Here is a 13,592-nt window from a genome sequence, read left to right as displayed (position 1 = left end):
GTTTCCCTTCTTGTGAACACTGGCAGACTGCGCCTTGAGAAGAGAGGGAAGATTTTACTCTGCCCCATTGTTTTGCTTTCATGTCTAGACACACAAGAGTCTGGCCTCTGGGCTCCCGTGAGGTGTGCTGGACACATGCCAGCCTCTGTCTCCAGCACTGCCTTCCTGATCTGTGAGCCTTCCCAGGCGCTCGCTAGCTCCTATAAGGTGCTACTTCCTTCTTGTTCTTGACCTGGAACCCGTTTCCTGACTTTCACAAAAAGTCTGCTTCCCTCTTCAGAGTAACCACCCCACCCATCCCCACTATACCCAGCAAAGCCTGTATTTGGGGAGACCCAGGATATAATACCCAGTCTGCCCTTCCCCCTGAGGGAAGATCACAGGCCTTCCAAACAGGTTTGAAACAAACACAAAAACAGCAGTATTGCTTTCATAAAATCCTGAGATTACTGAAATTACTGGAATCATCTTTTCCTCCTTTTTCCCCTCCTAGCTTCATGTAGAATAGGAAAAATTAGATTTTTTTTTAAACTTTATATGTACCATCTTTGACAATCTCTGCTTGTCTTTAATCATAGCTTCCCAGGCTTCTGTGTGAGATGAAGACGATTTGCAAGTGATTGAAAGGCAGTATTTATACTTACATGGAAAAATTTCAGATGTGGGGTTTCGGTATTAAATTTCTCTCATGTGAAAAAAAAAGCAGACAGCAGCTGCAGACTCAACTTATTACTAAGCCTTCCTTTTAGAGGTTCAGTGGGAAAATGGTCTCCTGAGCCCAGGAGAGGCGGGGTTTGTGTGGGAATAGGTGTCCCTGGGCCTTCCCTTCACCCCGTGAGTGCAGCTCTCTCACCTGGAGGAGCCCTTACTCGGGGGCATGACTGTGGTTTCAAAGGAAAAGAAGGGGAGTGGGGAGGAGACTTAGGTCAGAACCGTTTCTTTTTATTTCTTTTCCAAATGTGTGGAAGACCAAAGCCAGGCTGAGGTTCAGCTGCTGCTCTCCCATGTAGCAGATGGGACAGGGTCTGTCCGGACGGGTCCAGCGTCTGTTCTGATTGGCTGAGGACTGTACCAAGGTCTAAAAAATTTCCGTTGTCTGAAATGCAGACTTGCATTATTTTGAAGCAAAAAAAGCTAGCACCCGAGCAGCCCCGGGGTCCAGCTGCACGATCCAAATCCAGGTGGCCCAGTTTGACGTTACTTTGTAGCAGTGGTCCACTCCAGCTTAAATATCCATAGGGGTGATTATGGGACAGTGGCAGCAACCCAGGAATGCTCTGGTTGCTTAGTGCCTTTTCATAGACCCAACCTGGACTTTGAGGCTCTGACTCTACTTCTTCATTTCACAAGGACTTGCCCGCCTTTTTTGTACCAGCCTGCCCCTCAACCTCCCCCCTACCCAAAGGATCAGAACCTCACTGTCCTCCCTGCCTCCCTCACCCCCATCATCTCTTCAAGAACCAGAGCTCTTCTCCAATAGCACAATAGCTGAACTCAAGGTCTTTCAAGGCAATTATCACAAGACTTTACTATATTACCATTTAAATAATTTGCTCAATAATGTGCCAGCTATTTAAGCCATTCCCCACTGTTTTTTCCTTTTAAAGGAAACTTTTTGTTGATTATGTTTATGAAGTGAAACTTTATATAACTCATTTTAAGAAAGAAGATATTTCTATTAATTTGGGGGTTAATAAAGATAAAGATGTAGGTGTTTTTCACCCATCCCATCAGAAGAGCCAGAAAGCCAAAAAAAGAAAAAGATAACGTATCTTATTTTGCTCTCTTGGGTTCACCTTATATTTCAAGGGTGACAGCTAAATAATATTCTCATTTGTTTCTCATTCTAGAACAATAAAAGAAAAAGAAGCAAGTCCAAGCAGCATCAAGGCAACAAAGACGCTAAAGACAAGGCCGAGAGGCCAGAATCAGGGCTGGTGCAGCCGCCGCCGCCACAGATTCAAAATGGTCACGTAAATGGCTGTGAGAAGGACAGCTCGTCCACTGATTCCGCCAGTGAGAAACCAGTCCTTGTCCCGCGTGAGAAGAAGATCTCCATACTCGAGGAACCTCCAAAGGCACTCCGTGGGGTCACAGGTCAGTCATCCTTAAGTAAAGCTGCTTAGGAAGACATAGAAGAAAAGGATGCCAAGGGACCCAGTGGGATAGTCACTGCTACTGCTGATGTTGTTGGAAGGGAAAGGTTGGTCTTCTCATGTCCACAGATTGAAACGGTCTTCCGGGAGGATGTAGGATGGTGTGGGCAGACAAGAAAAATAACAGGGCCAAAGAAGAAATGTGCAGTCTAGTCTTGCACTAAGTCAGAGGATTTTTTTAAATATAAAAATTATAGTTCTAGTCTGTATTTGGATCATTGAGAAAATGGAAATTCCAGTTTAAAGACATTTTCTTTCTAGACACCTTTGCTGGGATAAGGGAGGGATAACAGTGACAAAAGGAAATGTTATTAAATGTTATTAACTCCTGGTATATTATGTGATAGAATATAGTCTTCCCAGGGTGTTAGAACCCAGAATGTTAATTATTTCTGCAATAGCTGTATATTCATTCCTCAGAAAAAGGCTTCTTTTGTGTGACTTTGGGAGCATCATTTCATCTCTAGAGTCTCATTTCCTTTCTGCAAAATAAGGCAACTATACTGGAATCTACTAGATCAGTGGCCTTCAATACTATATGACCCAATGCTCCATTTTTCTATCAAACCCTAAAATAAAGTTAATAGATAATGAGTAAGTAATAGAATATCAATAACATAAAAATAGAAGTTCAAGAACAACTAAAATTTAAGGCCTAAGAAAATGACCAGATGTTCACACCCACTCATAATGAATCACTTTGCACTTCAAAGAAGTAAGACAGTAGTCAACTGGATATTGTGGACACTGTTTCTTTATCTTTGACATGTGAAGTAAAAACTAAAGAAGTATATTTTTCTGTAGGCATGGGATCACTGTGAATGCAATGGCTACAAATGCAAACTGACACAGGGTGCTGATTGTCAACTCAAATACTGTGTCTGCAGGTGTGGTTGGCCATGGGATTTTCCAGAGCTCTTGGTAAAGCTCAGAACACCAGAGAATACAATTTCCTCTTAATTTACACAGTAGTTGAACCCTAGAAATCCACGTAATCTTGGAAATCCATAGGAAAACTGTACAAAAAATACTTTGGGTTTATATGTCATGTATCTAGGAAGACATGAGAAAGTTGAGGTTACAGGGCAACTTCTTGTTGTGTGGGATTCCTGTGATTATAAATCATCTAGCACCCTGCTCCCCATTATCCACCCAGACACAATCATTTTGATAAATTTTAAGACTGCCCTGTTTTTCAAAATATCTCCCAAGATAAAGCAAAGATAAATAATCTAGGAAGAGTTCAGTCTAGCAGAAGAGACAGATGCAAACAGAAAATCAAGTGGTCTAGCACCGACTCAGGGATACCATGAGGAAGCATTAAATACCTGACATTGCACAGCACGTTAGGAAGTTTTTAAATTGCTCACAGAGCTCTAATTTTCTTCCACAAACATTACCTAACAACACTGTTAATAGTGAGTGCTGTCCCAGTGTTCAGAGCAGCACTATTTACAGTAGCCAAGGCATGGAAGCAACCTAAATGTCCACTGATAGATAAAGAAGATGTGGTATATACATATATAATGGAATACTACTCAGCCAAAAGAAAGAATGAAATAATGCCGTTTGCAGCAATGTGGATGGACGTAGAGACTATTACTAAGTGAAATAAGTCAGGCAGAGAAAGACAGATATCATATGATGTCATTTATATGTGGAATCTAAAAAAATGACACAAATGAACTTATTTACAAAACAGAAACAAAACTCACAGACATAGAAAACAAATTTATGGTTACCAAAGAAGAAAGGGGATGGGGAGGGATAAACTAGGAGTTTGGGATTAGCAGATATAAACTACAATATACAGAATAGATAAACAACAAAATCCTACTGTAGAGCACCGGGAACTATATTCAATAGCTTCTATTCTTTCTATATTCAAAAGAAAAAGAATATGTAACAGCTGAATTACTGAATTACTATTCTGTACATCAGAAACTAACACAACATTGTAAATCAGCTGTACTTCAGAAAAAATGTAGATTAATCTCAGAACCAAAATGTGTGAAAACTGCAAGTTATACAATAATACCTATTTAAATACATGTACGTAGACTGGTAAAGACTTTGGTATGAAGTTTTATTAAAATACAGATGTTTAGGACCTAAAAAAACAAGAGTGCTATAATTCAGGTAATCGTCACTACACAATGATTTCTTAAAACCAAACAAAAACAACAACAACAAAAATAATCTATTTCTATTTAGACTCTGGATTTTCTAAGAATTCTTTAATTCAGCTTTACTCTGCCTGCAATTTTGAGAATGTTTTGATTTATAGTCAGGGCAGGAGAAAGAAATTAAATAATCGAGTGGCAGATTCCCAACTTTGCTCGTGATTGCTTTCACACGAATTACTTTCAAAATCTAATTACTCAAGTTGCTGTTGTGATATCAATCATACACTAAAAGCCTAGCACGTATATTTGTTCATTTACTTATAATTTATACCTTCCTCCTAAAACAATTTCGGTAACTCTATCAAGTATATGACATTAGAGGAAATGCAATATTGAAGCGCTTCACTTCACAGTGGATAGCTGCCTTGAAAGTTAAGTACCCACCAGACAAGTTCTCCAAACAAGGGGGCTTTTGTGAACCCTATCATGAAATTTTCAGTGACGAATACTTTATTGCACAAAGAGCCATCCCAGTGTCCCTTCGGTTTTGTAAGTTTAGCATGAAGGCATGGAGGTATGTCAGTATTAGTTGTTAATAATTAATAACATACATCTATGACTCACGTAAATTTTTCTGTTAAAGAATATATGGTGATAATGGAAGGTTATTAGATGTTTTTACAAAAGGAAGGGAAGACTCCTGATTGACCATTAACTTCATTAGCAGCTCACATATATGTGATCATAAATTCTAAAAAGAGTTTATAACTAGTTACGTTTTCCTTCCCAAAGATAATGAAGTTTTATCGGGAAGTTGATGCCAAAGCTGTCAAATGACTTGGAAATGCTTATTCAGTCTATTAGAAATCCCGAGACCCCTGCTAGGTATTTCTCAAATGAGTGTTGGGTCTTAGAAATTCTGAGCCCCATTTTGAGTAGACCTTTGAAACTGGAAAGGATGGGAATGATCCCTTAATCCCCTCACTTTATAGCTGAGGAAACTGAGACCCCCCAAGTTAAGAAGCTGAGAAGACCCACAGCTCTAGAGTGACTCTCTGGTTAGCAAAAGCCTGACTCAAATCCATGCAATTGTGTGCATGCATTAGAGAGGTACTGTTAAAACCACAGGCTCTCTAATTCCTAAAAGATATTTAATTGAAAAATTAGGAAAAAGTCATCATAACAAAGCCGAATAATGATTTTCTGTAGTTGAGTGAGTTCCAAGCAGGAGCCTAAAGGAAATCTCCGGTCTGCTGGTGGTAGAACATTAATCAAACTTTCCAATAATGAAACTGGCTCAGGAGAGCCTGCCCTGAATGCCCAGCTGGGTAGCAGGCTATGAACATGTGGAATGTTTTATCTTTTATAACACCTTGACATTCAAGATCTTGTTAAAAGTTTTAAAAAGGATCATCTTCTGTTAGGGGAGAAGTTAGCTATAAGATATATGCAGGTGGTTCCGGGGTGTTAGTGTGACTTCCCACATGAAAAATAACCACCCAAATCATCATCGTTTCAGGCTGTAAATATAGTACTGTCGAGTGGGACAATGCTGCATGTCAGCGTGTAGCTTTGAAGCTTGGGAGTTTGATTTAAACTTAGTACAAAATTACTTTTTTAAGCCTTGGAGTAGTTTTTTTCTTTTTTTCCTCCGGTCTTACAGAATTTTTAATAACAGCTCAAATTAGATCTTTTACATAATCCAATCAAGATCATCTGCGTCCAAGTACCAAGTCAGCCAAGGAGTAGATCAAAATTTATTATTACCAAAAGTAATGCCAAGGATCATTTTCATTTCTAAGACCCCATCTAAATGTCTAAAGCACATTATGACCTTAGGACTCAATTTTCCCAAATGTTGTACCTGCTTTATTTTTCTTAGGACTCAGATTGCTGAAATGGGTAGATGCTTATCAGGCCAAAATAGTAATTCAGATTCCTATGTTGTCTTTCTCCCACTGGCCACAATTCCCATGGAATAGGAAAGGAGCAGGATTGTGGGTCCACTGAGATAAACTTGGGGGCGGGACTCCCCTGTCTTGGCTTCTCTTGCTGGCCCCAGCAGGCTTCCTTTATATCCCCTCATCTTGTCAAGCATCCTGGGAAGCCAGCTCCTCTGTAACCTGTTATTTGTCTCAAACAGAAGGCCCCATGCCGTGTTCGCTGACTTCCACACACCGACTTCACAGTCTGCCCCGTGTCAGAGGACGGGTGTCTTACCTTTGCAGTGCCGGTTCTGTGTCTGGCACACCTCTGGCAACGGAACTGCTTTCTCATTCTCAAAGTGAACTGAGCCGAATGTGGGACAAAGGGTCCCGTTATTTTAGATGTTGGCCGCTTGTCCCTCATTTGTATTTCTTGTTTTAAAGAAAAAAAAGACTGTTTTACAGTATTTTTATGGTGTGAGGTTCTCTCTAGGCTTTCCAAGCAGACTTGTTAATGCTGTGGTTGGCCCTAGCTACCAGATTATCTCCCCTGCTTCTCTAAAGCCTATATTGGACCAGAGGATTAGAAAAGATCAACAAGAAGAAAGCAGCTTGCCGAGAACTTTAATAGAAAAGCCAAATGTGTATATTCCAGGATTTTAGCAGTGCCCACTCTCAGCTGGACGCAATATAATATCAGAGCTAAGAACCAGGGCTTTAGCATTAAACTTGTTTGGATTCAAATCGTGGCCTCATTACTTACTAGCAGTGTGACCCTAGACAAGCTAACCACTCTGTGTCTCAGGGTCCTCACCTGCAAAATAGAACAGATGACTCTAGAGTTGGGGGGGGGCTTTTTCAGCACTAGATGTCTCAGACTACTTGTATGGCTCCTTACAATAAATGCCACACTTTCCTTCACACACGCACAAAAAAAGGAATATATGACTCTACAAGATTATGGTGAGCAGTAAACGAGATACATAAAGTGATTAGCACACCATCTGGCACAGAGTAAATTCTCATATCATCTCTCAATTTATCTAGGAAATGTTTTAAGCATTTAATACGTGCCAGGAATTCTTCTAGAGGAAGTAAACAAAATTGAAAATGTTTTGCCTTCATGGAGTGTCTGTTCTTTTCCGGGGGTGGAGAGAAGAGGTGCAGAATACAGCTCAGTGATTATAGGTTATAGTAAATGTGAAGGGAGCAAGTGGGAGGAGACTGTGCAGGGTCTGCAGATAAGGACATAACGTGACAGGAGTGAATGAAGGCAAGACATTGACACTGAGATCAAGAAGCCTCAATGCCCATCCTCTCACACCAGGCTATCGTGGTCTGGACAGTCAATGTTTTATTTAAACCTTCATTAAGGATTATTTTAGCTGAAGCCCTTGCAAAGTTATAACCTTTGGTTTTTCACTAGAGATGTGATGCTTTATATAAAGCTGACGTTAAGTACTGTCATATGAACATGCATTGGAAGCTTATATTTTAAAGCACATAAGCACATCTGTCACCATCCCCACTCATTATTTTAGCATCTACATACGTGGTGTGAACTCCATTCTGGAGCCGTGTGTTGTTCAGTTTCAACCTCAGCTTCCAGCAGCACCGTGTCTGGACTATTCAGGTCATGGTGAGGGAGGCTTTACATTGTGTTTTCAATGACTTAGACCTCTGCTCCCTTTTTCTGTGTATGATAGAGCAGAAAGAGACAGACAGACATAGGATGTGGTGACACGAGGACACGGGATATATAAAACCCCTTGGGTATTTTTCTGTCACCTGGGTAGAGTGAAATCCAGAGCCCTCTCCCTTCTGTTTCTCATTTGAAAACTACTTTTGCTGCATCCGTACAGCAAAAACACAAACCTCCTCATCTCTGAATAGCTGATACCTTCCTAACTTCCCACTCATACCTTGTTATGGTGATTTTAGCCACAAACAGACTTAATTGAATGGAATGCACTCATTGCAAAGAATGAAAGGCCTTCAATATTTTTTTCTTAACTTTGAACAAAGAGCTAAATGGTTCTATCAAAATGCAATGAGAATTAAGCCTGTTTTTTTCAGGGAAATAAGTCTGTGAAACCAATCAAGTTAACATGCCTGCCTTGTGTCATTGACAGCTTATTAATTCATTGACTTTATTATCTATTATCCTTTAATGAAAATAAACCTGTAAAGGTATTAATGACATATGAGACCTTGTAGAGACAATGTAAATTAAACTAGAAGATTGGTTTCTAAACAGAAAGTTACCAGCCTTATGCTCTCTGAGCTGATCAAGTTTTATAGAACATGAGTGAAATAATAAAGTCAATCTGTATTTGATAAAGAAGTTTTGAAAAGGCAAAACTGACTGACAGTATATCTTCTGAATAAACCTGTCTGTTTTGGTCTCTGTTCCAAAGTGATTAGCTCCTCTGAATGCAACATGCAAATCAAAGTGTACAATAATTGTAATGTGAAGAGTTTTCTTGGAGCTTCATCACCAGACCATTATTCTGTAACATCTTAAGAGAGTTGTCTTTACTCACTATCTCTATTTCTTTACCTCTCTCTCACTTACCAACCTATTCATTAGGGCTTACAGCCCCGTCACTCCAAAGAAATAGCTCCCACTAAGTTTACCATTGGCCTCCCTGCACTGAATGTAGCAGATATATTTTCCAATCCCTTTGTTACCTTTTCCTTTCAACGGCATTCAAGGCTGTTGACCACTCTACCCTCAACTACTCTATCTTTTTCCTTTGATTTCTAAGACCTGACACTGTCCTGATTTCTCACCCCCATTTTTATCACTTCTCTGTTTCCTTTGAGGGTTATTCTTCTCTAACTGGTTTTTAATCGTTGAGACTCATAAAAGGCTTGGTTGGTTCCAAGTCCTTTCTCATATAAAGCTATACTCTCTTCTTAAATCGTTTCAGCTATATACTAACTTTAATTGTGCATGCTGGCTCACAGACTTTCATCCCAGTCGAGGCTACTCTCTGAACTCCAGACTCTTACTTGACATTTTCACTTTGACATTTCAAAACACCTTAATAACATGCTCAAAACAAACTCCTGCTCTCCCTTCCCAGTCTTAGCTTTCTTTTTAGTGCTTCTGGTGTTAGTGTACCACCCATCCGTCCATTTTGTGAGCCAGAAATTCAGGCATCAGTCATAACATATTCTTCACCCCAAATATCCAGTCCATCACCAAGTCCTGTTGATTTTCATTTTCAAATATTCCTAACATCCATCCATTTCTCTGTCTCTACCTCTACCTTCCCACTGAAACCATGCTTTCTTGCCTCTGCAGCTATAGTCGTCCACTCACTAATTTCCTACCATTCACTCTGTTCCCCTCTAAATCATTCTCTAGCCTGTAATCTTTTCAAAGCACAAACCTGAACTCCTAAAGACCAAGAGTCTTACCCTGGCCTACAGACCCAGCATATTCTGGCCCCTGTGTCCCATCCCAGCCTCACTGCATAGCATGTTCGCATGTTCATTCTAGCTCTCTGCTTCAGCCATTCTAGTTTCCTTTTAGTCCCTCAGAGTGGCCATGTATGCCAGTCAGGTTCATGTCAGGAGACAGAAGCCACACTGATTATTTGAATGGGATGAATGTAATAGGAAGAACTACTAAAACAGTAGGAGGTGGTTAACTACTAAAAGGAGCAAATGAAGACTCTAAGGGGTCTAGACATGGCAAGAGGGAGGTTGCTGTCTCCAGGAAGACTGGACAATATAAAAGAACTAGACCGGGAGAGTCCCCCCACCCAAAACTGAGATTCTCACCTCATCAGACAAGGTGTGTGGCTACCAGAGGAACATGCAGCCTTGTGGTGGCAAAAAAAAAAAAAAAAAAAAATTGTCACAGGGCCTGGCCTGATCTGTTCTGCGGAAGAGATTCACCATTGCCAGGAGGTGTAGATAGAACAGAACTGCTCAAAGCCACTGCCAGTGGGGGAACATGGCATGAGAGTGCAGCTGGGGCTCTTCTGCACGGCTGCTGGCCCCTGTGCTGAAGAATAGTAACAGTGAAGACCAGGGCTTGGAAGGGAACTGTATTCCTGTCCTTACTGCCTTGCAGGGCCCCTTTGCTGCCGTCTTCTGACAAAGCTAACATTCTGCCAGTTGGCAAAAGAGAACTGTCTAGAGGGCCCGGCTCCAGTATCACAAAGTAGGGCAAAGAAGGGTGGACCTGGAGTCGAGAGACAGTTGCATGCTAACTGGCGTGCCTTGCGTCTTCCTGCCTCAGACGCAGTCTCTGCCTGGAATGCGCTTTCTCCTCGCTTCATCTGATTAGTTTTTCCTGTGATTTCAAGTGAGCTTAGCTGTCGCCTCTGAGAATTTGTCCTTGATACCTCTAGGGCAGATATGCCAGCTGCGGGTTTCAGATACTGCGTGTTGTAGTTTTCTTTCATAACGCTTATCACAGTTGTACTTTACATTTGTTTGTGTGGTGGTTTGATGTATATGTCTTCCTCTTAGACTGCAAGTTCTATAAAGATGGGAGCCACATGTGTCTTTGACCACTGTTGTGTTTTTAGTGTCTAAAACAATAACTGGACATGATAGGCACTCAGATAAGTCTTTCTCATGGTTTGTATTGAGTTATTAATGATAAAATATATGGATAAGTGTAGGTTAATTAAAAATGTTTAAGCTGCTTTTGAAGATAATTATGGATTTTGTATTTTTGGTTTTAAAAGGCATTTATATTAATTGAAGAGATTTGATAAATGCAGTAAGGTTTAGGAAGAAAAAAATCCTGCCTCTCAGAAACAAGCACTGTGAAATTTCATTTCAGAATTTTTTAAATATACAGATATATAGGAGGTTTTGGGACAAACGTTACATAGTATTCTGCTTTTTACTTGACATTATGAACATTACCTCATATCATTGTATGTTCTTTAAAAACATGATTTTAATGGCTTCATTGTGTTTTTATGAATTTTCCACATTTATTTTAATTATTCCCAAGCTGTTGTCCATTTGCATTCTTTTCATTTATTTGTTGTTATTAACAGTGTTGTAGTGAACATTTCCTGTGTGTAAATCTTTATAAACAATTAAGATTATTTCCTTGGCATATTTTCTTAGAATTGGAATTACTGGGTTCAAAGGGTATAATTATTTTTTTAAGTTTTTAATATATTGCTGTCCAGAAAGATTGTACTAATCCCATTCCTTTTAATTGTAGAATTGATCAATAGAAAGATGGAACATTTTAAAGATGTTTAATTTCCATTTCCATTTCTTCTTTTGTGAATATTTAAGAATATTAAGATCAGTGATCAAAGTACTACCAATTACTTGATTATTGGTTATCATAAAACACTATTGTATTCACTTAAGTACTTTTAAGAGAATGGTAATGCATCATGTAACATAGACATTAACAATTTTAGACATTATTTTATATCAACAAAATTATTTTTTGTTTATCAGTTTTTTTCTAGATAGAACTACTTTATGATTCTAAGTTAATCATCATCAGACGGTGTGATTTACTGAAATTACATTTGTATAGGAGACTATGAAATCATCTTAACTCAATGAGTTAAAATAATTATTTTAGAACTACTCTATATTTAATACATCCTTTAAAGGTAAATTTGAATTCTATGTATACTTCTTTTAGTCTACCTTTAAGTACAGAAGGATTTCACTAAAAAGGAAAAGCTAAAAAGAAAAAAGAGTTTTCAGAAACTTTCAAATCTGAACACATACATGGCTGTACATATTTTATGAAAATCTTTGAATCCAAGTTCATGTATTTCTCCCAAGAGAAAGATTTGTTTTCTTTGGGGCTGTTAACAAAAAACAACCACCATAGTTTATGTTTTTCTCTGTAAAATAACTCAAGTCAAGGACAAGCCAAATATGTAAGTTGATACCAAGATTTAGTAACTGGAAAATTGCTAGTTCTCAGTATTGGCAAGAGTTAAGTATGAGAACAATTGCATGCACTACAGCTGACTGTCAGTGGGTCCAAATGACTGGAAAATAATTCAGCAAAGCATATCAAGAATTTTTTAAGAAAAAGAAAGGCATGAATTTGTATTTTCTTCATCACAAACCACACTAAATTATAGCAAAGGAATTTTTAAAAATAGAAATCCACAATAATGAAGAAAAGGGGAAAGAGGGCCTCAGTTTCTAGAGGAAGGAGAGTAGATGGAAGAGGATTGACTGATGAGGCAGATAAGGGAAGCTGCAGCATAGAATTCAGAGGGAGGGAGCTTTGGCAGGAGGGAGGCTGACTGCCTGGCAGGAAATGGGGAACTCTGGACTTAGAGTCAGCAGCTAGCATGGGGGACAAGCTTAAGAAGAGAGGTATAAAGCAGGGGAATTAAATAAAGGTATTTTAAGGAACAGTCTGCTATCCCCTTACCTACTTCCATTGTAGCTTGTTCTATAAGATGTCTAACATGTCCCTTCAAGGCAAAAGAAGGAAAGGGGAGTAGAGTGGTATGCTAGTATTTTAATGACCTGTTAGAACAAACTACAAAACTCTTTGGAGGAAAATAACAAAATAACATTTCTCAGTGTGTCATCCACAATACTCAGTATCCAGTCTAAAAAAATTACTAGACATGGAAAGAAGAAAATGTGACCTATAGTGAAGGGAAATGTTTGTCATTAGAAGCAGGTCTATAGACAACCCAGATATTGGAATCAGCAGACAAGGATTATAAATATGTGTTAAAATTTTACCCCCCAAAAAGGGTGGATATAATAGGTGAAGGGAGGGGAATTTCAGTCTCCTGAATGAAATGGAAATCCTAGAACTACAAAGCACAATATCTAAATTTTTTTTAAGTCGAGAATGGAGGGGGAACTCTGAAGAAGCAATGGCCACAGTTTTTCCAAATTTAATGTAAAACAACAATACACATATCCCAAAAGCTCAGCAAAATCCAAGCAGGATAAATGATAGACAGTCACATTAAAGCATATCATAGTCAAACTGCTGAAAGTCAAAAATGAAGATAAAATCTTAAAAGCAGCCAGAGGACAAAAGACACACTGCAAATAGGAAGCAACAATAAGAGTAAAGATTGACTTCTCATCAGAAACAACATAAGCCAGAAAACTCTAGAATGAAATCTGTAATATAATGGGGGAACTAACTGACAATATGGAATTGTATATCTAGAGAAAATATCCTTCAAAAATGAAGGGAAAGCAAAGATACTTGCAGATAAACAAAAGCTGAAAGAATTCATCACCAGCAGACTTTACCACAAGTTAAAGGATATTATTTAGGCTAAAAGTAAATGATACCAGACTGAATTTTGGATCTTCTGGGAGAAATGAAAAATACTGAAAATGGTAAATATATGGATGGAAAGAAAAGGTTTTTTTCTTGTGAGGTTTAC

The 13,592-nt window shown here is 38.9% G+C and overlaps 1 protein-coding gene across 9 annotated transcripts in view; it reads left to right on the top strand.

The window, feature by feature from the left end:
* SPATS2L (spermatogenesis associated serine rich 2 like) overlaps nt 1-13,592 on the top strand; it is a 157,173-nt gene that overhangs the window by 101,514 nt on the left and 42,067 nt on the right. For all 9 annotated transcript variants that reach the window (XM_032480099.1, XM_032480098.1, XM_032480103.1 and 6 more), the window contains one exon: nt 1,851-2,097. In XM_032480099.1, coding sequence (XP_032335990.1) covers nt 1,851-2,097 — 247 coding nt within the window. The remainder of the gene's footprint in view (nt 1-1,850; nt 2,098-13,592) is intronic.

Source organism: Camelus ferus, chromosome 5, assembly GCF_009834535.1.
Source record: "Camelus ferus isolate YT-003-E chromosome 5, BCGSAC_Cfer_1.0, whole genome shotgun sequence".
NCBI lineage: Eukaryota > Metazoa > Chordata > Mammalia > Artiodactyla > Camelidae > Camelus > Camelus ferus.
Note: the sequence above shows the minus strand (reverse complement) of the source record. Positions and strands in the feature narration are given on the sequence as shown.